General features: G+C 54.3%; 1 protein-coding gene across 7 annotated transcripts; it reads right to left on the bottom strand.

Annotated features, from left to right (window-relative positions):
* Positions 1-3,396: 3,396 nt before the first annotated feature.
* DDR1 (discoidin domain receptor tyrosine kinase 1) lies at positions 3,397-18,670 on the bottom strand. 7 transcript variants are annotated; one of them, XM_033102547.1, is made up of 20 exons: positions 18,576-18,670; positions 16,997-17,158; positions 16,105-16,160; positions 14,350-14,479; positions 14,155-14,257; positions 13,733-13,961; positions 12,216-12,363; positions 11,855-11,963; positions 11,227-11,413; positions 10,870-11,116; positions 10,235-10,330; positions 9,963-10,114; positions 8,968-9,133; positions 8,034-8,144; positions 6,693-6,937; positions 6,396-6,523; positions 5,943-6,161; positions 5,216-5,450; positions 4,490-4,639; positions 3,397-4,370 (listed from the first exon to the last, which is right to left on the bottom strand). In XM_033102547.1, exons 4-20 carry the CDS (start codon positions 14,435-14,437, stop codon positions 4,230-4,232), a joined length of 2,754 nt encoding a protein of 917 aa, XP_032958438.1. In that variant the 5' UTR covers positions 14,438-14,479; positions 16,105-16,160; positions 16,997-17,158; positions 18,576-18,670; the 3' UTR covers positions 3,397-4,229. The 7 variants fall into 7 exon arrangements, with proteins under 7 accessions (XP_032958438.1, XP_032958441.1, XP_032958440.1 ...); XM_033102550.1 differs by lacking the exon at positions 18,576-18,670 and adding an exon at positions 18,317-18,339; XM_033102549.1 differs by lacking the exon at positions 18,576-18,670 and adding an exon at positions 17,763-17,983.
* Positions 18,671-25,338: the final 6,668 nt, after the last annotated feature.

Here is a 25,338-nt window from a genome sequence, read left to right as displayed (position 1 = left end):
GTGTAAGACTTTGCCGTGCGTTGTAGCCCACCCATGTTTGTTTCATTGTTCCGTTTCTTTAGCAATCAATGTTTAAAATCCTCAAAGAATGCCACAAAACTGAGAAAGCTTCTTTGTGTTAAGTACAGTTAAAATTAGATTCTGGAAAGAAGTATTTGATAAAATGGACAAAATACAAAGAACTCTTACAAAGCAATAAGAAAAAGTAACATCACAATGGAAAGATTGACAAAATAGAAAATAGGCGATAAACAGAAGAAATACAAATGACTTCAAATGAAAACTCTCAACTTCACTAGTAATTTAGGAAAAGCAAATTAAAGAAACAATAACATATCCAATTAAAAAACGATTAAGGATTGACTACCTCGATGTATATGAGACTATGAGGATACTCATATACTTTTGTTGAAGGTTAATGGAAGCATGCTTTCTTAAGGGCAATTTGGCTGTATATACCAAGGATTTTAATGTGGCTATACTTTTAGGAATGCATCATACTGAAATTCTCCCACCTGGGTGCAAAGATGTTTATTGGAGTGTATCTGTTGTTGCATTATGAAAACAATGGAAACAGCCTAAGTGTCCATTATTAGGAGTTGGTTAGATGAAATGTGGATCGTTACATGTAGAATACTGGAGAACACTTAGAGAGGAGGTCACTATGCATACTGACAACTGCATACGACCTGTCATGAGGGGAAGAAACGCAGATTACAAAATGGCGTACACAATCCAATGCCATATTTGTAAGAAGCTTTCATGTGTGTGTAAAACTCAGAGAGGTCATTTTGATGGGAGCAAGCAAAGGAAGCTGGGTAGATCAGGTCACAGTTCTCTACAATGTGGGGAAAACTCGGGCTACACTGTCCAGAATAGGAGCCTAGCCACCTGTAGCTATTTACATTTAAATTAACTCAAACAAAATTTAAATTCAGTTCCTCAGTCAACATTAGCCCCATTTCAAGTACTCAGTAGTCGCTACTGATTGGATGGTGCAGATATAGACCTTTCCCTCATCAAGGAGCTCTGACCCCTGCTTGGAGGGATGCAGTGGATGAGGGCAGGTGTCTGATGGCAGGAACCAAGCAGACTGAGTTCCTGGAACTGGCCTTCAAGAAGAAAATCAGCGTGGTCTCCTGGGAGCTGAAATGCAGAAAGAGCCCCCTGACATAATAAGGCTATCCAGCTTGTGCTGAGAAAACTTCCTGTGATGTAGAGTTCATGACCTCCTCCCCTCAGGCAGCATCCTGGAGAGAGAACAGAGATCCAGGAGTCGTGGGCTGCTTCCCACCAGCTTCACCCTTTACCATTGTGCTGCCTTGGGCAAGTGGCTTAACCTAACAGTTTTCTTCTCTGTGAAATGGCAATAGTTTTAGCTACTTCCTATGTTGTGATATTAAATAAGATATGATATGTAATAAGCATGGCACCTGGCACATAGTAGATGCTCAATAAACATTTTCTTAACAAAAAAAAATGTAAAATGGCACCCCCGTAGTAAGTGCTATAAAGAAGCGAGTCCCGTTCTCTGAAAGCCTCAAGAGGAGATCTGACCTGGTTGGCAAGTTAGGGAAGGCTGCTGAAGGACAAGCAGGAGTTATCAAAGCAAAGACAGCAGGGAATTGTGTTCCAGATGGGGACAGCATGCTATGAAGTCCTTGTGGCAGGCAGGACTGAAAGGCCAGTGGTGCAAAGAGAGGGTGGGAAGGACCCACCCTGAAGATGGGGTGGGGGCGCTAAAGTTGGCCAAGAAGATTTTGTTCTTATTCTGATGTCAATGGGTAGCCATTCAAGGGTTTGAAATAACGGAATGAGGTCGGATTTCTGTGTTTTCAAGGTCACTGGCTGCAAGGACCAAACTGGAGCAAACTGGAGAGGAGCGGAAACAGATGCTAGGAGAGACCAGGCAAGATGGAGATGGGAAGAAATGAGGGATTGAAGGGAAAGTGGGGAAGCGAAATCGACAGAGCTACGTGATAGACTGGATTTGTGAGGGGAGAGTAGGGAAAAGGGTGTCGAGGATGATCCCCAGGTTTCTGGCTTGTGCAACTGAGTGGATAGTGCTGCCATTCAGTGAGGCAGGAGATGACATGGGAGGGGCCAGCTTGGACACGCTGAGACTGACAGATCTGCACTTCTCGGTGGACCTCTAGGTGGTTGCACAGCTTTAGAGCTTCATAGAGAGTTCTGAGCTAGAGATTCGGGAGTTCTCCGCTCACTGCACGGCTTCCATTGCTCACCATTATGCATTCTGGCTTCGAAACTCTTGACCTGTCAGTGCCCGTCTTAAATCATGGGTCACAGTGACCTGGCCAGCGTAGGTTTCAGCAGAACTCAGATCTGTGTCCTGGACCCCAACGGCCTATAATTCAACATAAGATTAAATTGTCTTTATTTTTATCCTCATTATCCAGTTGGCTCATTTTGTGACTATCAACCATGACCTTTGTTTCACATGGACTACCATCATGTCTTTCCTAATATTTGCAACTGATTTTTCTTTTTCTTTCTAACTTTGTTAAATGTTTTTTTGGTGGTTGTAGCTCATCCTTCCAAGCCTGAGATCATTTAGGCTCTTGCTTCTGGCTCCCAGCGAGACAGCTCACACCCATTGGGTGATTTACACACTTGATCAGCGTAATCCAGGGATTCTCCACTGGGGACTTCCAGACTCGTGTGTGTGTGGGGGGGGGGGGGGGCGTGTGTCCTAGAATGTGGGCTAGGAAAAAAACGACACATCTATTTTTATGAACCTCTAAATTTCTAACTGAAATTTAGCATTCCCTCCAAGTATGAATATGAGCAAAACCCTCAGTAGTGTTAGCGTGTGACTTACATTAATAGACATCGCAGCTATTTTCATATCTCACTGTAGTTGTAGAAATCTCAGAATGTCATTTATCGTTATACTATTTGGAAATGTCAGTAGTTGTTGCTAGATCTTGTTATTAAATATATTTAAAAGAACCACGTTAATATATAATTTTTTAACATTTTTGTAAACTCTTTCAGTTGACTTCCTCTATAATCATGTATCTATACATACACACCCTCCTTTTAATGGGTTTTAAAACATAATTCTGAGGTGGAATCAGATCTCGCCAGGCTGCCACAGGGGTCAGTGGGTCAAACGAGGTTAAGACTGGAGGCTTACTCCACCTCCCTCCCAGCCTCCTGCAGAGCTTGTGTTGGAGTTGACAAGGTTCATACATTCATGTGGGACCTCAGGTCCCACAAGCAAGGACCTGGCTTATGGAGACACAGAACACTATGTTGGGCAAAATACGTGGTAGGAAATGGAACGGGGAGGAGGAAAAAGAGAAGAAAATGGGATGGGGGAAGGGAGGGGCAGGAGGCAGATTTTACCAAAACCCCAAGAAACCTACTCACAGCTGTGGAAAACTCAACCTTTATTATTACCTGCCTAGTGCAGGGGATTAAAATTGCATTGAGCTAGATCCATATATTAGTGTAAAAATCTGTCTCTCTCCCCCCAAAAATGTACAAACCCAAGTGATTATAGAAAAACCAATGTGGCAGCTATGATAGAGATATCCAACCCCCGGGCCCTAGGCCTTTGCTCCCTCTTTCCCCCTAATCCCAGTATTTATTCCACAGAAACATACAGGCTTAGAGAAGTTCTAGCTACAACATGGCAGATGGGAGGTGGGGTTTGGGGGCAGGAATCAAGCCCAGGTCCAGTGTTTCAGAGGATGGAGGGGGAAAAGCCAAAGCTGAGGACAATTCCAGGAGTAGGCACAAGGGAACATCTTTCTCCCGTTTTTGTCCTCCTCACTCCACAAAATCTCAGCCAGTGGGGTCCAGTGTGTGCCAGAAAGAGAGAGGCTGCGGGGCACAGCCTTCCCTCCAGGAACCAGTGTTGTCCAAGGGGGCCCAGGTGCTCCAGGGGGCCATGTCCAGTGTCTGCCCTGTATTTGCCCCCACCCTCCCCAAGGGATGGCTAGAAGAGGTCCGAGACGGTCCCATCCACAGGGCCAGCTGGGTGGGTGGCAGAAGCTTCTAGAAGAGGAGCAGGAAGGGGGGGCAGGAGGAAGGGAGGTCATCAGCTTCCTGGCAGGCCCAGCCCACCTTCGGTCACACTGCGCCTCTCTCAGAGGTGAAGGGCAGTTAGGGGGAGAGTGGAGGTGCCATTAGCTCCTCTTCTTTGTGCCACTGGCTTCCCCGAAACCCTCCCTGAGGAGGGAGGGGTGGCTGGGGGTCATGATTCACGCGGTGTTGAGTGCATCCTCGGCCAAGAACCGGTGCAGCTGGGAAAAGGGCGGTCGCTGCTCAGGCTCCCGGCTCCAGCACCGAAGCATCAGCTCATACAGGCCCAGTGGGCAGGCAGGTGGCCGCGAGAGGTTTACCTACATGGGGCAACAGTGTGGACGAAAGGCAGGGAACAAAGGTTCTTCAGTCCCAGGGTGACAGGCTCTGGCCCGCCCAGCCCCCTGGCCCCATCTTCCGGGCTCCCGTCTGCTCTGACCTGCCGGCCCTGGTCCCGGAAGAACTCCCCTGCGTTCTCAATGACTTGTTCATCAGTCAGCTGCCCGAAGGGCTGGGCCCGGCAGAGCATCAGCACCTCCCACAGGGTCACCCCAAAGGCCCACACGTCACTCGCGGTTGTGAACTTCCCCTGGTACATGGATAACGCAACAGGCAGAGAAAGGCATCAGGCAACACAGACCCTCCTCCCTTCCCCGCAGAAGGTCACGTGCACTCAGCACTTGCCCAGCCTGACTCTCTCCCAACCCTAGGTGCTCCACTCTCCGCAGCTGGCTGTTTCCCAATAGCCTGTCCCTCCCTCCTTCAGCCTCTGCCTTCCTTCTCGGGCTCTCGTCGTCTCCCTCTCACCTCTTCCTTCTTCAGCCGGCCTTCCTTTCCATCCTCCTGCCCCCCATCTTCTGGTCCTGAGTAGCTCCCAACTCATCCCCACCTATCTCTAGCCTCATCTCTCCCTCTGTCTCTCTTGCTCTGCTACCCTGGCTCCACCTCTCGTACCCACTCTTGGCTCCTGGACCCTTTCCCATCATGCCATAGCTCCCTCCTTTCTCCAGTCCCTGAGCCAGAGGGACCCTTACCGAGCACTGGACCAAACCCTCACTTTATAGCTGCAGAAACTGCAGTTCAGGAAAGGCAAGTGACTGAGTGCTACGAGAGCTCCAAGTGGCAGTCCGTGGCCCGCCCTGCCTGCCTCTCTCGGGCCTCTCACCATGAGGATGCACTCCCAGGCCATCCACCGGATGGGCAGCACCGCCCGGCCCTGCACGCGGTAATAGTCTCCGGCGTAGAGGTTCCGGCTCATGCCGAAGTCAGCAATTTTGATGGTGAAATTTTCCCCAACCAGGCAGTTTCTCGTGGCCAGGTCCCGATGCACAAAGTTGAGTGTAGCCAGATAGCGCATGCCGGAAGCAATCTGGGCCGCCACGTGCAACAGCATCGGGTAGCTGAGTAAGGGCGTCACAGGCAGACGGTGGGGGGCAGCCCTGGTCGTCCCCACCCCACAGATCCCCAGGAGAGGAGGCGCGCGGCTCCCTCCCCATGACCAGGCTACACCGACTTCCCGACTTCCCACGCAGAGGGGGGAGGCCCAGGTGGAGGCCAGCAGATAGGTGCCCACACAACTTTTCTTTGGCTCATCCGACCCCAGAGCTAGCACTTTTCTTACGCGGCCCGATGTGGACTCGGGCAGTGAGGGTGACGGTGGACGTGGGGAAATTCCTGACAGGCTGCAAGCCCCTTCAGCACCGTCACTGTGGTCATCCCCAGCCTTTGTGCCCTGCACGCTCGTGGATGAGCACGTTCCCCATCCCAGGCCCCCGCCTGGGCTCGACTTGCCTCTTCAGCCCCTGCTCCCCTCTTTGCCACCAGGCTGGAGCAAGGGGAGAGGAGACCCTCTTGGGACTCTCAGGGAAGAGCCAGCCTGGGCAAGTGGGTACCTGATAGTGGGCCCCTGTGCAGCCTCCTCGTCCCCAGGGACCCCCTCGGCCGCCTTGTCCTCCAGCTGGTGGGCGCTGAGGAACTGGTTAAGGTCGCCGTTCTCCATGTAATCGGTAATCATGCAGAGGGGGTCATCCTGCACACACACGCCCAGGAGCCGGATGATGTTTGGGTCCTTGAGCCTTGACATGATCTTCACCTCCTTCAGGAAATCGTTCCTGCAGAGGCAGGGAAAAGGGAGTGGGGACCCTGAGGCACTGACCTGCCCCTCCCCCACTCGCACGGACCAGAGCCCCCCGCTCCCCGCCACGTTCTCTCTGGTGATGTGGGGCCTGAATAGGGCACCCCCTTCCCAGACACCCCGCTGTCGTCCCTCCCATACTTCTCTCTAGAGCACTCCCTCTCGTCATGACCTCCCATCCCTTCTTACAGATGCCATCCCTGGTCCTCACCTGGCATTCTTGGTGGCATCTGGCCGTAGGATCTTGACAGCTACCAGCAAGGGATGTCCCTTGCGCACATTAAGGGGAAAATCAAGACTGACCAGATCTTGAGGGCTCTCTACCTCACACAGGTGCACCTGGAGAAAGAAAGTCATTCGCTAGAGGGTCACAAGGTTCACCAAGGTCACAGTCAACTGGGGTAACAGTCACAGACAACAGGTTCCTGGCCAGGGGGATGTGTGGGCATGGCTTCCAAGCCCCAGATACAGTCAGACGCTGCTGAGGGCCGGCAGGGACCCTCCTTACCTCCCCAAACTGGCCCTCGCCAAGCTTCTCCTTGAAGCGGAGCCGTGACCGAGGGAAATCCACTCTGGGGGGCCCATCCCCAGCCGCCCCTGGGGGCAGCGCGGGCACAGCATAGGTGTTGCCCCCGGTGACGCCCTGCAGAGTGACAATGTCAGCCTCGGCATAATGGGGGACGCTGTTCTGGGGAGGCGGGGGCAGAAGCGGGGCGCCTGGCTTCTCAGGCTCCATGTAGTCCCCACTGCAGGCTGGAGGGGTGAGGGAAAGAAGACAGGAGAGGCGTCAGGAGTAGCCCCTGAAAGCCGTGTCCTCCACACCCCGCCTCCCAGGGGCACCCTGTCTCCCAGCTGGGTGAGACTGGGTCTACCCTCCCTCGTCTTCCTGGTATTCCACCCACCACCCTCAAACCAGAGGAGACACTGGCATGGGATGAGAGTTAGCCGTTCCAGAGTTTTCAGGGCACTGGAGATGGCTGAGCAAAAAGCATCATAAAGTCTTATTCTCTAGGAATCCCAGCACATCCCAAGAGACCGTGAGGTTAAGTCTTGTCTGGAAGAGGAATTGCTCTTCCCACCATCTGAAGGAGGACGGTCACCCTCCACTTTCTAAACCTTTGTCCCACTCACTGCCAGCCTCTCCCTTTCACTTAGCTGTTCTCCCCACCTGCCCCCCCACTTTCAGCCTTGGCCCCTCCCTGCCATGGTTATCCAAACCCTCCCTGACCCAACACACCAAGCTCAAAGACAAGCAGAGACGGGCACACAGAGAGGGGGGAGGGGAACAGTTCCTCACGGCCCGCACAACAAGGGGTCTACAGACAGAGGAGAGGAGGCAGAGCTGTCCCCTCTGAGCCCTGGAGAAGGGTGACAATGAGAAGGCAACACCAAGGGGAGGGAGAGCAGACAGAGAGGGCAGGGGCATGAGCCTTCACCTCTGGGACTGCAGAGAGAAGACACATGGGGGGAGAAGGCAAGCACCCAGGGTGAGAGGCCCTCCTCGCAGCTCTAGAGAGACGGGAGAACAAAGGAGGAGTTACAGGAGAACCTGGGCCACCACCGAAACCTCCTCTCTGGCTCTGGAGAGCTGAAGAGATGGGGTGGAAGAGGAGGAGAGGGCGGAGCTGAGAACCAGCGAGCTTTCTACTCCTCAGCTCAAGGGGAAGGCCTTAAAAAGGAGCAAGCAGCAGCAGAGGACAGCTAAGGGCACAAGAGCATCTTCTGTGGGAACTCAGGAGAGCAAAAGAGGCCACAGTGAGGAGAGGACGGAGTGCAAGGTGTGAGGACTTTTCCCTGCCCCAGTAGAGGTACGGGGAGCCTGGCAGAGCCCAGGGGCAGAGGGGCTTACCCTGGGTGTTGGTGGGTTTGGCCCAGGCGGGTGTGGGGGGGCCCGGGCCTCGAGGGGGACGGGCGTAAGTGGCCAGAAGGAGGCGGTAGGCCGGATTGGAGAGCAGCAACGCTGTCGGGAGAAGGAGGGGGGGAGACACGGGGAAGGGATGAGACTCAAGGCTAGACAGACAGGGAGATCAGGAATAGGGCAAGACCAGGGCTGACAGGAACAAATGCACTAAGAGAGACAGGATAAAACAAGGATCTGAAAAGTGCTGGGTAGCTAGATGGATAACGAATGGATGGATAGACTGATGGCTGGATAAATGAATAGATGATGAATGGATGATAAATTAATGGATGGTTGGATGAATGGATATATGAATATATATGGATAGGTGGATGGATAGGTGGGTGATGGATGAATGGTTAGATGGATGGATGGATGGACGAATAGATGATGGATAGGATAAATGAATGGATAGATGGATGGACAGATGATGGATGGATGGATGGATGGATAAATGATAGATACATGATGAATGAATGAATGATGTGTGAATATAGATAGATGGATGCATGATAGGTGGATAAATGGATGGATGGATGGATGGATGGATGGATGGGTGGAAGGAAGGAAGGAAGGAACATAGTGAGTCTAGGAGAAAGGAGAGGGGCCAGGAAGACACAATGAGAGGGCACAACAGAGAAGATAGGACATAGAGACAGGATGAGACCCTGGGGATTATGGGTAATACATGGGAAATTCTTGAGGGAGATTATATGGTAGGGACATGGAATGATATTGTGGGTGGTGACCAGGGGCACAGATATAAAATGAGTTGAAACTGGGGAAGAACAGGAAAAGAAGGGAATAGGAAAGGAATGGGAAAGGAACACAATAAGAAAACAGGCAGAGAAGTGAGGTAGAACTGGAACAAGGCAGGTCTTACCAGAGCCGTTGGGGACACTGGGAGCAGAGTGGGGTGGATTCCCACGAGGCCGGGGCTCCTGATAAGGGGGTGGTTCTCGAGGGCCTGGACGGTTGTTGATGAGGATGGTGTCCCCAGGGACAGAGAGATGAACCGTCAGCTCCTCTTCTAATACCCGACGCTCAGCCTTGTCATGGGGAAGGTAAAATGTGACCTGTGTTACTGCTTAACACGTACATCCCAGCTCTTTGTGAAATGCTATACTCATGTTCTCTCCTTCGGTCCTCACAACAGTCCTGCAGTTGTATCTACTATTCACTTCACAGGTAAAGAAACAGGATCAAGAGCATTTAAGTGAATTCCATGATATCCCACGATGGAATCACACCCAAATCTGACTGGTCCATAATAATGCTCGTCACCACCAGGGATTAGCACCCAAAAGCTACGGGTTTGGGGGGTGCCAGACTTCTCACTCCTCCAGCTCCAATCTCCACCTTTTCCCACACAGCTGCTGTCCCAAGGGGCTGACCAGTGTGGACTGCATCCACAGGTGGGGTCTGGGCTGGCCAGAGAGGAGCCCCAGCAGGAGCTTGGAGGGCTGATGCAAAGTGATGGTGGAAAGTGGGGGTGGCAAGTGACATCAGGGTGATTATTCTCCCAGCCCCTCTCTGAGGGGTGGACTCAGGCCAGTTGCATTCCTGAACCCAAGTCTGCCGCCCCCGGGAGGCGCCCTCTCCATAGACTCGCTCCCGGATTCTGGTAAATGCGGCCTCCTCTCAAGTCCTCGTGGATGATGTCCCCTGGTGCCTGATGGTGACTGCTCTGTGGTGTCTAGCCCTGGGGAACTGCACTACTCTTGATTTCCATGCGCTCCACCCTCACTTTTATAAGTAGTCTCTTTACTATGCCCTCCCCCAACTACTCTAGTTAGGTTGTTCTCCGGGTCCCCAGGGACCCCAACTCTGCAGGCACGTGGCCCGCCCACCTTGCCCCGCCCACTTTGCCCCGCCCACCTTGCCAAGGAGCCTCCGCCAGTGCAGCCGCCAGAGCATGAGGGCGATGATGAGCAGCAACAGCAGGATGATGGCCACCAGGCAGCCGATGAGGATGGCCGTCGGGCTCCCCTCGGCTTTGGCCACGGGCTGCTGGCCCCTGGGCTCCAGCTCTGGCGGAGGCAGGGGGGTCAGGACGGCAGGAGGCTTCTCACCCAAGCTGGAGGGTGCCCAGGGAGAAGCGGCGGCACAGGACCCACCCGGAGGAGGGAGGAGGCCCCAGGGCTGCTCACCCAAGCTGCTGAAGTTGGTGGGAGGTGGGCCAGGTGGCCACCAGGGGGCTGGTGGGAAGGTTCCCCCCAGCGCCGGTGAGGAGTCATTCACCGCATCTGGGGAGAAGGAAGAGAAGACAGGGAGTCAGACAGGAGGAGAGACGCAGGGAGACATACTGCAGGAGACCCAGGGAACTCAGTCACCCGCGAGGAGTGGGAGCAGGGTTGATACTCAACACGTGTCCCAGCCAATCAGAAGGGGTGTGTGAATAGGATCCTAGGGGTCTGGAGGTGCCTGACTGTGGTGCACGTTAACCTTTCAGTTGCTGGACTGTGGGGAGATGTAGGGCGGGAGGTGGTGTGGAGGGCAGGGCGGGGACCCTGGTATCAGGAGGCTTAGAGAAGAGGCTATTTCCCAACCTGCGCACAGTATTTCAATATTTTAATAGGCAGCACTGTCATAGTCGTTCAACATCAGTGCTGCGTGAGAGGCTCATAAAGAAAAGACAGAAACAGATGAGGGAGAAGGGGGAGGAAGGGCTCCAAATGGCTTAGGAAGTCTCACGGGTAATAGGTAGATATGGGGTCAGGGCTGGGTACCTTGGAGCACTGAAGGGTGGCAGAGGCTGGGCACTGAGCCCACATCAGGGGCTTACCAGAGATGAAGGAGATCTCACTGAAGAGCAACCAAGGCCCAGCAAAGAGGAAGCGGCACTGCAGAAAGCGGGCCACGCGGCTGCCCAGTGGCACTGACACAGCTCGGGCTCTGGGGTCCCCCAGGCTGCCCCCCAGGGCATGGCGCACCGGCTCGCCCTCCCAGGCCATGGCCGGGCCCCTCTTGAAACGACACTCCACTCCACCAGGCAGGCGGGCTCCCAGGGTGTGCATGTTGTTACAGTGAACCTGGATGAAGGGAAGGAGGGACACAAGGTCAAGGCCAGGAGAGCCAGGTGAGCTCCCCAGGGCCACCCTCCCTGGTCTCAGAGCCCTGCCTGGGAGCTGGCTACACTTACCTGCATGGCCTGGAAGGCCCTGAGTCGGTCGAACTCAAACTCCATCTCCACATAGCTGCTGGGGAAGCTGAGGTTGCTCCAACCCACGTAGTCATAGCCTGGCCAGACCCGCAGCTCCTGGCTCTTCCGAAAGTCATCCAGCCCCACCACACCATCTGCCAGCTGGCCCAGACCTCCATACTGCAGCCTAAAGAGGAGGGGCCGAGGAAGTGGATGTTGGAAGAGAAGGAAGTGTCGCCTGTCCAGGTGCTCTGCAACCCCGACCCGGGCAGTGGCCTGGCCCACCTCATGCCGCTCTCTTCCCACCCCCAAGACTATGATGGGTACTCTGAGTCACATGCTGCACAAAGCACACACCAGTTACCCTATGGTGTGGTATTTATTGTGACAATTTCCAACAGATGTGTTAGCAAAGGGGTACCTTCTTCTAATTCATACAAAGCATCACATGAGCTAGTGGTTGCCTTGTTACCTTTCAATACTGCTTCTGTCCCTTGAGGCCCCATCTAATCCACCCCCCTCCCCCCATTCTTCCATGTCACAGACCAGAAATACCAACCCCCACCCCACCCACTTGGTCCTCCCTCCCATCCCAGGCTCCGTGTCCTGCAAAGCCTGCTGTTTTCACCCGCCAACTGTGTGTGTGGTGTGTCCATCGTAGGTGGAGTCGTTGAGGGGCACGGCTTCAGCTAAGTACATCGTCTGCCCCACGGGGGCCGTGTAAGACAGGAGTCCATCTGGGGCAGGGTGGAGGAGGGGTGTAAGAGATCCCAGCCTCTGTCCCCCACCCCTGCACCAGTCCCCTTTCTCGTACCACCCCCCACAGACACACTGGCATGGAAGACACAATGCGGGCCAGTCTCCTCCTCACTCAGTGACCGCTTCCCAACAGGAGAAAGAGGATCTTGGATGTCCCTCTCCCCAAGCCCGTGCCCCTCTCCCCAGGACAGGAAACGAATTATCAGGGGCAAGAACCCTGAACAACTCACCCTTCCAGAGACAGCCATAGAGCTCCACCCGCAGACAGACACTCATGACCCGGTCAGCCCGAGGGTAGAAGCGAACCAGTCGGGCCACCATGGGTGGCCCCAGGTCCTTCAGCACCACTCCCCCAGGGTCCTCATTACCTAAGATCACCTGTGGGCCAGGAAACAGGGTAGATGCGTGGGAAAGGCTCCCGGTCAGATTTAACTTCCTCATCACCAGCTGCTCCCGGGCCCAGCCCACAACAGCCACACAGAGACCCAAGAAGGGGGGCGCCAAGCACACAGGCTGTGGGGTTGCCAGGCATTTGGAAATCGAGGAGCTGCAGCACAGACCTCTGACACCACTCTCAGCTGATGGTCTGTTCTCCCACTCCAGTGTCAGCTCTCCCACTTCTTGCCTGGCTCCATCCATTTCTCTCAAAGCCACTTATCCCACTGTGCCAGATTCCACCCAGTCCTCACAGCTCTGCACCCCAGCTTCAGGCTTCCCCCACCCCCTGTTCACTCCACAGGCATTGGCCCAGAGCCCTCTGTGCCCCAAGGCACATTTGTCTCAGTGGTGAGCACCAGCCTTTCCCCTATAAGACAGTCCCCCAGAAGAAGCAGCTGTGAAGAACAAGAGGCCGGATGTGGGCCAGAGCAGCAGGGGGAGGTCAGAAAAGGCTCTCTGAGGAGGTGCCATGGGGGGTGGGGGTAGAGGGCGACACTGAGTGGAGTGAGGAAGAACCTGTGGACATGGGGGCTTTCCAGGCACAGAGAACAGCAAGTGAAATTGTCCCGCAGCTGTGGGATGAGCCCTAGCTTGTCCCGGGAACAGCAAGAAAACCAGCGTGGTCCCAGTGGGGCAAGAACAGGAGGCAGAAGGAAGGGATGCAGCAAGGGACACGGCAGGCCCAGCTTCGGACTAAAGAAGGAGCTCAGCTTTCATTCTGGCAGAGTGGGGAGCCACTGAGGGCTGTGAGTCAGATGTGAGGCACCTGTCTCACATTTTCTAAGGTACACTGGATGTAGCCTCTGGGGTGAGACCCTAGGCAGGAAAGGGCAGAAGCAGGGAGAACAGTGTGGAGACTACAGCCGGCCTTCATCTAAGAAGGGAGGGTGGCGGGGATGGTGGAAGTGGTTGGATTCAGGACACATCGTGGAGGTAACAGACTGGACTTGCTAAGGCACTGGAAGTAGCAGGTGAGAGAACAAGAGGAATCAGAGCTATCATCTTAGCTCATGACCTGGACAACTGGGCAAATGGTGGCACCATTTCCTGAGCTGAGAACACTGGGGGTGGAACAGGCTTGGGATGGGAATGGGACTCCAGTTCAGCTGGGGAAGTTGAGGGCAAGTTCCAGACACTCATAGACATGCAGATGGAAAGGTCCAGCGCCTGGTCAGGTGTGCATCACTACCTGGAGCTCAAGGGCAGGAGAGGGTCTGAACTGGAGAACTGTCAGTGGATAGGTGGCATTTCATGTGCCGCTAGAGGAGAGGAGAGCTACCCTTCCCAGGTGTTACCCTCTCAGCCTCACCTCCTGACCCCAGCGGTCCCTCCAGTCCATCCAGCGGTGGCCATCCCGGGAGTACCGCAGCCGGTAACTGGGAGAGAACTCCTTGCCCAGGCCCCCAGCATGCCGCCCCTGGGTGCCCACCAGAGCTACCAGGTGCAGCCGCCGCAGGTCCACCTGCAGGTACTCCTCCTCCTTGGGAAAGACGGGCCCTGCAGGGCACCATGCCCCATCCCCGTCGCTGCTCTCCAGCCTAGGAGGAGGCAGAAGGTCACGGGGAACATCTGGCCCTGGGTCTGCCTCTGGCTCTAGTATTTGAAGCCCGCCCCCAGGACTGTGGGGGTTTCCTTGGCATTGGCCCTCTCGGAAGCCACCTGGCTTGAGCAGAGGGGTTGGAATAGAGGCCCCAGGAGTTCCCTCCAGGGCAGCCCCGCTATGCCAGATACCTGCTGTGGCGAGCAGCGGTAGAGTCTGACCAAGAGCTGGAGGCAGAGATGTCCCCATCCGGGATGGTCCGGTCCTGCATGCCCAGGGCATAGCGGCACTTGGCTGGGTGAATACAGGCACATAGAGGGTCAAGGCGCCTGACTCTCTGTCTCCCAAGCCCCACCCCTCAGGGACCCAGGAGCCAGTCTCCTCACCAGGGTCAAAATGTCCCTTCATATCAGCATCTCCAGTTGCCACCAGGAACAGCAGCAGTAGCGGAGATGAGAGGGCCCCTAGCCCCATAGTTCCTGATCCCTCGGGCCTAGGGAGGTGGGGGCAGCATCTCTGTAAGGGACAAAGTGGGTAGGGGGGTAAGTTAAAGGGCAATCAGGGAGACCGGGTCACAACCAGCAATAGTAGACAGAGAGACAGAATGGGCAACTTTGGGGATAACAGCAGTAAAATGACAATGGGAGTTGTGTGACAGCATCAGCTATATTTTTAGAATGCTTCCCATGTGCCAGACACTGGGCTAAACGCTGCCCACCTAGGTGCCCAGAATTCAAAGACAAGTGGGAGACCCCAACTCCTTCCAACCTCATGGTCCCCTGTAGCCCTGCTAGGCCCAGTGTGGTCCCTCTACCAGCCACCTAGGCAGCACCTGGGAGCTTGGGAGAAATTTAGGGTCTCAGGCCCACCCGAGACCTGCTTAGTCAGAATCTGTATTTTAACACAATCCCCCAGTGATCTGTGCCCATGAATGTTTGAAAACCCCTGCTCTTCCTCACTGGGGACCAAGCAGCTTTCCTCTGACTTAAGACCTTTCCAACTGAAACCTCCTTGTGAACCGGGGTACTACCCTCCCCAGCCCAGTGCAGGAAAAGCTGTTCTGACCTATCCTCTCCTCCAGACCCTGGAATCCTGAGGGATCCCTAGCTCCACCCCTCATACCCCAGCTCTCCCTGCCCTGCCTTCCCTTCCTAAGACCAGACCACCTGTCCCCCCAGTTCCCACTTTCTGAAGGGGGCTGCCTCTGAAGGAAGAGCCCAGGGCAGAGGAAAAGGCTGAGTTGCCTTGGAGATGAGGGCGGGTCTAAAGACTGAGAAGCCAGGTCACCCCAGGAGGTAGGAGTGGGGGGATACTCCCCCATCCCTTTGTCCTCCTCCAGCTGCTCCCACAATGCTCTAGGGCAGGAATGTAAGAGGCAGCTGAGACCCCACAGCTCTGAAGCAGCAGCTGAGCGGGCTGAGTTGCGGGGGGCATCCTGCTATCAAAGGAGAGCTAGAACCGGAGGCAACATGCCTGGTCCCTTGGGGGTCCAGGAGCCAGGACCAGGGGCCTGGAATTCCTGGGTGCCACTCTCCACCCCCACCACTGTGGGGAACAGCGGGCCCTTGTTCCCCTGAGTAACCTTCATGCCTATCCGGGATGAGTCATCAGAGCCAGACAGAGCAAGAGGAGCCCGGGCACAGATACAAAGACAGGCAGAGGATAGGAGGCAGGGGGAGGCAGGGCGAGAAACACAAAGCAAGAGGTAAATAGAGCAGCACAGAGCCCAGCAGAGAACCGCACAGCTGCCTGGGGCAATCCTCTGACACCCCCATTCAGAAGACCTACCCCAACCCCAGCCCACCCTGCCCCATTATAACCAATTACACACCAGGGGCCAGACACTGAGGCAGGTCCTTCACCTCCTCGCCCAACCCACACCCCTACCCCACCACGGACAACACCCGCACAGCTGTGTATATACACAAACACATGCACACACATGGTCAGACTCGCGGACTTACAGAGCCTGCTGTGAACACAGGATAGCTGTAGCACACACCTCTGTGTCTCACAGACAACCTGCCCTAGGCTTTCAGTAACAGACATGTGTGACATCCACATGAACCCATTACACAGGTAGACTCCCACCCAGCCAGGGCAAACACAGACGCTCATACACACGTCCGCTCCATCCACACCTTGGTCTTCTTTAAAGTCCAAGCCTATCACTTAGTGAAGAACCATCTTCAGACACCTGTGAACATGAAATGACAGACACCACATGCTCCTGCGATCAGAGGACTGTGGAAGACACACACACTCTGGCCCTAGAGGGCAGGATCCCCATAGAACTGGGGCCCATCACCTAACACACACAGTGACCAAGCCAGAAAGAAGTCAGGGGGTGGGAACTTGGACGCTGGAGTAGCAGTAAGGGTGAGCCATCCAGCCCCCATCCTGCTTTCACCTGTCTCCACTCTACCACTCACGTCTGGACACGCCTACGTGCCCTCAGCAACAGTGAGTCTGAGCACCAGACTCTGGCTGGGGTGGAGGTGCTGAAAAGGAATGTCCAGCCAGCAGGGGACCTGTGGGGTGAAGGCTGGGGATAGGGCGCGGGGGTCGGGACACTGAGGGTGGTGCTCATCTCTCGGCAGAACCAGCTGGCCACCCACTGTGGCTGAGCTGCCACTGGCAGGCCAGGCTGCCAGTCCCTCTCTGCTGGGCATTGGTCAGGTTGCCCAACGGGGAGCGGGTTGGGTGGAGGCCGCAGGGACTGGCCAGGTGGGAGGGCGGGCCCACTTCTCCGAGGGAGGAGGAGATGATTCAGTGCGGCCACATAAGAGCACCTGTCTTCCATACTGAGTAAGGGAGGTCCTTCCTCAAAGCTGGAACACACTTTCCCGAGGTCAGGCGGTTCCTGCATTTGCAGACAGTAAGCCAGAGCACCGGGGAGGCGCGCAGGGACGGACTTGAGGAGCTGGGCAACCAAGTGCAGCCGGGAACGTCTCGCCTCTCGGGTCGGCCCCCCGCCCTCCGGCCGCCGCGCTCGCCCCTCCGCCCCGCAGGCTCCTCCGCCGTTCTCCCTACCTCTCATCGTTCTTCACACGACCCAGCCGTCCGGCCCCGGAGTGCGGCCGCGGTGGCGGCGTCCCGGCGAGGGGAGGGGAGGCGGCGGGAGCCGGGAACGGGAGTGGAGGCGCCGGCGGGGCTCGGGTGTCGGCGGCGGCTCCCAGAGCAGCTGTCGGGGGCCTGTTCCGGGGAGAGGAGCCAGGGCTGGGCGGCTCTGGCCCAGGCGCCGCCTCCCTCGCCTGGCCCCCCTTCCTCTTCCCTGCCGGCTCCCCCTGCTCGGCGCGCTCCCGCCGCGGCCCTCCCTGCCCCTCCCGGAGCGGTAGCCCCGCCGCCCCGCCGCTCCCACGCCCGGCGCCGCCCACCAGCCCCGCGCTCCGCTCGGCCCCGCCGCGCCCCGCCCACCCACATCCCCAGGCCCAGCCTCCCTGGTAACCACCCTGCGGTCCCCTCCCGCGGTGCGGTGTCCACAGCTCCCTTCACCCACCCCTCCAGGTTTCCCACAAGAGAGACCCGCTGAGCTGAGGCCTCGGTGGCCGGCTGCAGCCCGGCTTGGGGCCTCCCACACACCCAGGCCCCGTGAGGGGATGACCCCCCTTCCTACTCCTCCTTTTCTGGGCTCAGTTCCTGGAGAGGGAGGTGAAGGGGAGCAGCCCCAGGGCACCGGGAAGGAGCAGGTTCCCACAGGCTCCGGGCCCAGCCCAGCAGCAGGAGTGTGAATGGGGGAAGGGAGCAGGGTTCACCTGTCCAACAAGCCCCCCAAGCCCTCCAGACCCACTTTTCATACCAATCTTTGCTTCTTTCCGGCACCCTCTGGGCCTCTGGTACTCTACACCCCAACCTCCATTGCTCCAGAGCCTGACTGGCCTGCACCTCTCGGCTAGCCCCTTCCTCTCTCTACTTCCGCCTTCCAGTTACTCCCCTCAACTCTACTGGAGTCCAGGCTCCCAGACCCTGGTGCCCTGGGCTCCCTGCTCAAGGCCCAGCAGTCCTCCTCAGGGCAAGTCTCCCTCGGGCCCAGCCAGCTCTGGACCTGGTGGGGTTGGAGGTTCTGATCAATGGCAAGAATAGACCTCGACAAGATGAGTGGTGGGGAGGAGGGGGACAGCGCAAAGAGAAAAGCAGACACAAGGAGACTGGGTAAACAAATCCAACAGACAGCGAGCTGTTGCGTGGGGTGGGTCAGACAGAGAGCTGTGCTGGGAGGTGCTCAGTGCACTGGGCACTCCCGCGGCCCACCTCTCCAAACCCCACCTGCAGACCCCTAATGTCACCAGCACAGTAAGCTCTCTCCATTGCATAGCTCCACCCCATTGCACCTCACAGCAGATATAAACTCACCTCACGTGCAGTTCCAGACACCAGTCCCAAGAAAGAAACACAAAGTCCCACCCAGACAAAAGATCACCAGGAAGAGGCTGGCCCCTGGGAGAGCCAAGGCACAGATGGGCACGAGCTCCAACCCAGGAGACAACACACAAATCTAAGGGTTCCCACCTGCTAAGGGACTCACTAACAGACAGCCCAGGATCACTCAGAGAATTGCCTCTTCCCATCGTCCCCCTCTGACCAAACCCCAGGGTTCCCCCAGAGCACCTACCCTCCGGACACGGTATGGTCGCTGGGGAATCTGGGCCGGGAGAGGCTGGGCAGTGGGTGGAGTCATACTGGGGGTGGGGCCAGGGTGTCCCTAGTAACCTCACCTGGGCAGCTCTTACACTCCGGTGGGAGATTCCACACCCCAGGCCCACGCTGACCCGGGCCAGGTGGCATGGCTGTGCCAGACAGAGGGGCCCATTACGAATAGTAGAGTTAACCATAAAATCTTGAAACCCTTGCCCCCTATGGCGCCCCCAGGAGAAATTCCTAATCGGTGATGCCCACCTCAACCCGCCCAGGGCTAGAGGAGTGGCAGGGATGCAGGACTGGGGCCCCGCGGAGTCAAGTGACAGTGGAAAGGGGCTGGAGCCGACCGGAATGCGGGGCTCGGAGCCGAGATTCCCAGGGGCCAGTGAGGGAAACCCCAGCCATCCCAGGGCCCCAGAGCAGCACCAAGACCAAATGTCCACCCACCTATCCAGAGCCCACACCACATCTCCTGTGTCACTCCCAACTCCAGAGGCCCTGTGTCCTCCTGAGCCCCCAATGACTCTCCCCTCCCCCATCCATGCCCTCCCATGCAGGCTTCCACCAGAGAGGAGGGGAAACAAGTGGGGAAAAAAATGTGAGGAGAGGTATGTAGGAGAGAATAGCTTCGGGCCTACAGACCACCTGGCCAGGGCAAGGATGCCCAGCAGGACCAGTGAGAGGGAGGATGAACCATATGAGCCCCCCAAGGGCTGCAGTCCCCTTCCCTGGAAGTACAGCTGCCTCTGGGACAAGCGAGCTGGGTCAGCAGCTGGGGAGTGTGAGAACTGGCTGGTGGTGGGCAGGGTGAGAGGGTAGACAAAGCCCTGGGCATGAGTCAGTCCTGGGCACAAATGGGAAACTGAGGCCCACGAGTGGAAGGAGGAGAAAGATGCCACTGAAAGATGTGGGTGGCCTGGGGCATGGAGAAAGCTGGGACAGTGGCGATAGGACTCAGACAGGCAGGAGATACAGTGAGGTCAAGGATGAGCTGAGCTCAGAGAGGAGAGGGAAAGGAGATGAAGCCGAGGTCTGCGGAGGAAAGTGCTGGACGGAGCAGAGTGAACTGAGTGGAGGCAGGGGAAAGGGTGGGGACACTTGGAGAGCAGGGCAGAAAAGTGAAGATCCCTGAGCAGTGAACAGACAGACCGAGGGTATAAGAAACAAGGACAGAGAACAGAAGAAAGGTTTGCAGTGAAACCGAAAGATGGGGGAAGAGTAGGAAGACTGGGACCCAGGGGTTAGAACACAGGGACACGGGGAGATGAGAAGAGTAAGAGGCTAAAAAGGGACGGGGCAACTGTGACACAGACCTGGGGGGGGGGAGGGGGGACAGAGGTAAAAGACGGAATGAAACCTATTTCTGGGCATCAGGACACAGAGGCTGCAGACCTACCCCTGGGGACATCCTAGACCCTCAGCCCACAGTGTGAAACTCTATTCTCCATCCTTCCCCTCCTCCCTGCCAGGCCTGCCAAGCTCCCCTCCTCCCACCGCACCTAGAGCGTGGACTGCCTGGTCCCTCCCTCGAGGGGAGGGCCCAGCTAAGTCCCCACTCCTGCCCTCACAGTTCAGCTCTGGCTTCCTTCTTCTCACCTCCAGCTCAATTCTGGGTCCCAGCCCCCCAGTCTCAGGCCTTTGGGGTTCCAAGTCTGAAACTGCCAAGGCCGCCTGGCTTTGTCCGCCCTTCGGGGGCCGGGAGCAGCTGCCCGGGCCAGCTGCCCCAGCTTCAATGTGACCATGGCAACCCAGCCCGGCTCCCCTCGCCGAGCCTCCCGGCCCCCGCAGAGAGGGAGGGAGCAGTCTGGCCGGGGAGAAAGGGAGGGGAGGCCGAGGACTGGGAAACTGAACCAGAGGGAGACTGCAGACAAAGAGCCCCCGAACAAAGGGAGATAAAGAAAGGCAGCTAGGGGGAAAGCTGTGCTGGAATGGGAGTTTGGTCCGGCCGAGGGGGAGGGTCCAAGCAAAAGGGACAGACAGTCATGAGGTGGGAGAAGAGAGATTAGAATTGACGGGTGGTCCTTTAGGGACCTCACCTCCTGGGTCCCTAACTATTCACTTCCATCTTTCGGGATTTTGTACTGTGGGGAGAACCAAAATACCAGTTTCTTAGTTGGTTGCTCCCGATTGTACCAGTGGCCACAGAAAGTACCCGAGACCAGAAGCCCCCTTCAGTTTTCAAGAACAGCCCCAATTTTAAACATACTACTCTGACCTGTCCCCTCTGAAGTATAAATGTCCTTGTCAGACAAAGTACTCCATTTCTTGGTTTGCAAAATAGGATCCCCCAAAGCCAAAGATGACTGATTGGGCGTGGAGGGGCGGGGCAGGGAGGGAGCAGTGCGGATGCCTGTCACAGCCCCCGAGGGGAGAGGATGCAGAACGCCAACTGCAGATGGGAGGGGACAGCAGCAGGGAGGCCTGAGCGCGGCTACGTAGACGTGCGGTGGACTGGAGCACAGGGTCTGTCCAGGTGAGTAAACCCGGAAAGGTGAGGTGAGGGGATCTCATTAGTAGTTCGGCTTATTCTGAAGGTGAGCAGGAAGGGCCTTGGGGTTTGCGCTGGGAAATGGTGTGACTAGATTTATGTTATTTTCAAAGTGGTTTCTGGTGGCAGTGTTGGGTGCACAAAGCAGAGCAGCAGCTGAGGGGGGAGGAGTTAATCCATCTTAATCCTGTCCACATCTGCCCGGTGTGTTCCCCCAGCCCCTCAGCCAGTAATGCCGAGAGGAAACGGGAAGCTCCTACAGGAAAGCTGTGCACATGCTAGGTGTTTTCCTGGTATTTTCACCTATCATTCGGTCGTCTCTCTAGGGCCTCTGAGTTGGGTGGGGGAGGGCACTTCATAAAAAGATCTATGGCAAGTTTCTGCTTCCCACCCAGAACTTCTCCTAGACCCTCCTCCTTACTCTTCCCTAGAAGGGGGAGACAGAACGGCCTCCTGAGTCCTACCCTTCCTCGCAAACCCCACCTTTCATCAGTCTTTTGTGGGCCTCATGGTCCCTGCAATGACCAGGAAAGACACTGGGGGGCGCTTGCTGCACAGGTGACCGGCACCACTGCAGAAGGAAATGAGAGCCTGGAGGGAGATTCAGGTCTGTGGTGGAAGGGTGGGGAAGAGCCGCTGGGGGGCAGATGGAGGGGGAGAAATAAGAAAGGCTTAGTGGAAGCTTAGGGTAGCTACAGGGCTCATTAAGGTGAAATATCCTGATAGGCACATATCAGAAATGTTGTAATTTACAGACAGAATCTTAGAATCTCCACTTTCTCTTTCCTATTGTCCTTTGCCAAATGCCTGTGGCATTCTCAACTGCCCTTGGCCTCTTCCTGATGATGGCAACTGAGTACTGGATTGCTAGATGCGGGGCTGTGCCCTTAGCACTTTCCCTAATCGCCTCATTTGACCCTCACCGCAGCTCTGTGAAGTGGCATTTTAAAATAAGCCCACTTTTACAAGGGCATAAACTGAGGATTAGAGAAGTCCAGTAATGAGCCCACAGACACACAGCAACTGGCGATCTAGAATTCAAACCTGAGTCCTTTTGATTCCAAAGCCAAAGCTAGATTGGAGGGTCATAGCTGTCATTATTTTCCCAAATCTACAGGTCTACGATAAATTTTATCCCTTCCTGTTAGTCCTTAAAAATCCTCTAACTTCCATCATCTCCCAAGAGTAGTGGTGGCCCAAATCCTTCTTGTTTGTGTAGGAAGCATGTACAGTGAGCCAACAATGGCAAAAGATTGGATTGGCTCCAGGTCACACTGGAGGCCAAGGCCAGTGCTAGGACAGTGTTTCTCAAACTGAGGTCCCTGGGCTCCTTAGGACCCATGAGTGCCCTGTGAAAATTATTAAATTCCATGTTTTCGTTTCATTGGTAGTTTTTCAAAAGCATCATAAGCTTGCTCTGGATCACGTGTAACTGATCTCGGCCCTGCGTGCATGTGCCTGCACTCAGTCGTCTTACCTCTGAATAGTCAAGTTAGCACTTCTTTAATTGTCTGGGTTGCATTTCTACCAAGCGAAATCCAGTGGACATGTACTGACAAAGATTTCTTAGTAATTTGAATAAACAAGTAGGGGGAAAATTGAGTCATCACCAGGCACACAGTGGAATATTGTGTTAGATTCAAAAGAACTTGCATTAGACCATAGGTGTGCATGTTGCCAGTGGCAACTGCGTTTCAGAAAAACAGCTGTTCATCACGTCAAATGACTATTGGTTTAAACTGCCTTTCTACTTTTGTGTGTTATTTATTGCTACTCTGTTTTGGTTTTATAACTGCTTATGTTTATAACTGCTTAAGTTAGCTGTGTTTGTTTGCACATGGTTTGCACATATTTAAGTAATAAAAATAATTTAAGTCAAGTCCATGAGAATTGTATTTCTTCTAAAACGTTTTCTACATTACTCAAGTTCCAGCCCTCACAGCAGGGCTAAACTAAACCTGGGCCTTCGGGAGTCTCCCAAGGAAACCTGTGGTGATGGAACCCTGTAAAAGGCCAGAAACCTCCCCACCCTCAAGATCCAGTGCAAGGAAGTTAGAAGTGGGGCTCTGGGTTACTGAGATGGGGGAGGGGGTCACAAAGTCAGGAGGTCCTAGGGCAGGCACCTGGGGGAAAGGCCAAGGAGAATTTACATGACAGAACCAAGAATTGAGGTGAGAATGTGTAGAATTTTCCCCAAAGAAGCATACACAAGTTTTTTAAGGAAATGGCAGTGTCTATGAAAATGTTATTAGGTTGGTGCAAAAATAATTGCTGTTTTTGCTATTGTTTTTAACCTTTTAAGCCGCAATTACTTTTGCACCAACCTAATAATTATGCATAATAATTTTACCCAGCAGTTCTACCTCTAGATATTTATCCTACTGATGGATATATTTGTACAGGTTGCAAAAATTTGTACAGGGTTTCCATTACCTTGTTTGAAATGAAAGAAAGAAAGAAAAGGAAAGAAAGACAGTTAAATGTTCATTAATAGGGGTGAATAGCCCACAAAAAAATGTGGTTGTTTTCATTTACGTTTCTCCAGTAGCATACCCTGAGACAAGGACTTGAGAAAAATAGTTTATTTGGGGGAGCCCAGGAAGCACAAGTGAAGGGCTGGGAGGAGTGAGATGGGGAAGGAAAAAGCGCCAATACAGTGTATATTGATAAGTGTTGGGACAAAGGAGCTCTATAGAACGCTCCTCAGACTTGTCCCCCCAAGGGATGGAGAAGTTTCACCCACTGTCATAGTCAGTTTGGGATGCAATAGCAAAATACCACGAACTGGTGGCTTCCACAGCAAACGTTTCTTTCTCACAGTTCTAGAGACTGGGAAGTTCAAGATCAAGATGCCAGCAGATCTGGTGTCTGATAAGAACAATCTTCCTGCTTCACAGCCTTCTTGCTGTATCCTCATATTGGGGAGAGAGAGCTTGAGAGCTCTGGTCTCTTCCTTTTCTTCTTTTTCTTTTTTCTTTCTTTCTTTCTTTTTTTATTTGTATATTTTTAAAATAATTTTTGTATTTTTCAATTTCAGTTGACATACAATATTATATTAATTTCAGGTGTCAACAAAGTGAGTAGACGTTTATATAACTTATGAGGTGATCACCCTGATAAATCTAGTATCTACAGGACTCTATACACAGTTATTACAATATTATTGACTATATTTCATATGCTGTACTTTACATCTCCATGACTATTTTATAACTACTAATTGTACTTCTTAATTCCTTCCCCTTTTTCACCCATCCTCTCAACTCCCCTTCCATCTGGCAACCATCAGTTTGTTCTCTGTATCCATGAGTTTGTTTCTGCTTTGGTTGTTAGTTTATTTTGTTCTTCAGATTCCACATATAAGGGAAGTCATGTGGCAGTTATCTTTCTCTGTCTGACTTACTCCACTGAGCACAATATCCTCAATCCAGGTCCATCCATGTTGTTGCAGATGGCAAGATTTCTTTCTTCTTTTTTTTCATTTTTTTTTTTTAATCAGGGCTTTGTTGAGGAGCAGTGTATATTTCCAGGATTTTTTCCAAATCAAGTTGTTGTCCTTTCAATCGTAGTTGTGGAGGGCGCAGTTCAGCTCCAGTTCCAGTTGCTGTTGTTAGTTGCAGGGGGCGCAGCCCACCATCCCTTGTGGGAGTTGAACTGGCAACCTTGTGGTTGAGAGGATGCGCTCCAACCAACTGAGCCATCTGGACCTCAGCAGCAGCTCAGCTCAAGGTGCCATGTTCAATCTTAGTTGCAGGATTCGAGGAGTCAAACCGACAACCTTGTGGTTGGGAGCCTGTGCTCCAACCAACTGAGCCATCTGTGAGCTCAGCCGCAGCTCAGTTCAAGGTGCTGTGTTCAATCTTATTTGCAGGGGGCAGAGTCCACCATCCCCCGTGGGATTTGAAGAGTCGAACCGGCAACCTTGTGGTGGAGAGACCACTGGCCCATGTGGGAATCGAACTAGTAGCCTTCGGCATTAGGAGCACAGAGCTCCAACTGCCTGAGCCACCAGGCCAGCCCTTTTTTTTTTTTTTTTTTTTTTTTTTAATAAGAGAAGTCCTTTCACTTCCTGAAAGAAAGAAATGTTGTGTTTCCTTTTAATTTTACTGGGGAATATTAGGGAACAGTGTGTTTCTTCAGGGCCCATCAGCTCCAAGTCACTGTCCTTCAATCTAGTTGTAGAAGGCGCAGCTCAGCTTCAAGTCCAGTCGCCGTTTTCAATCTTAATTTAAGGGGGCACAGCCCACCA

Source organism: Rhinolophus ferrumequinum, chromosome 3, assembly GCF_004115265.2.
Source record: "Rhinolophus ferrumequinum isolate MPI-CBG mRhiFer1 chromosome 3, mRhiFer1_v1.p, whole genome shotgun sequence".
Classification (NCBI taxonomy): Eukaryota; Metazoa; Chordata; class Mammalia; order Chiroptera; family Rhinolophidae; genus Rhinolophus; species Rhinolophus ferrumequinum.
This window is presented reverse-complemented; position numbering and strand designations above follow the sequence as displayed.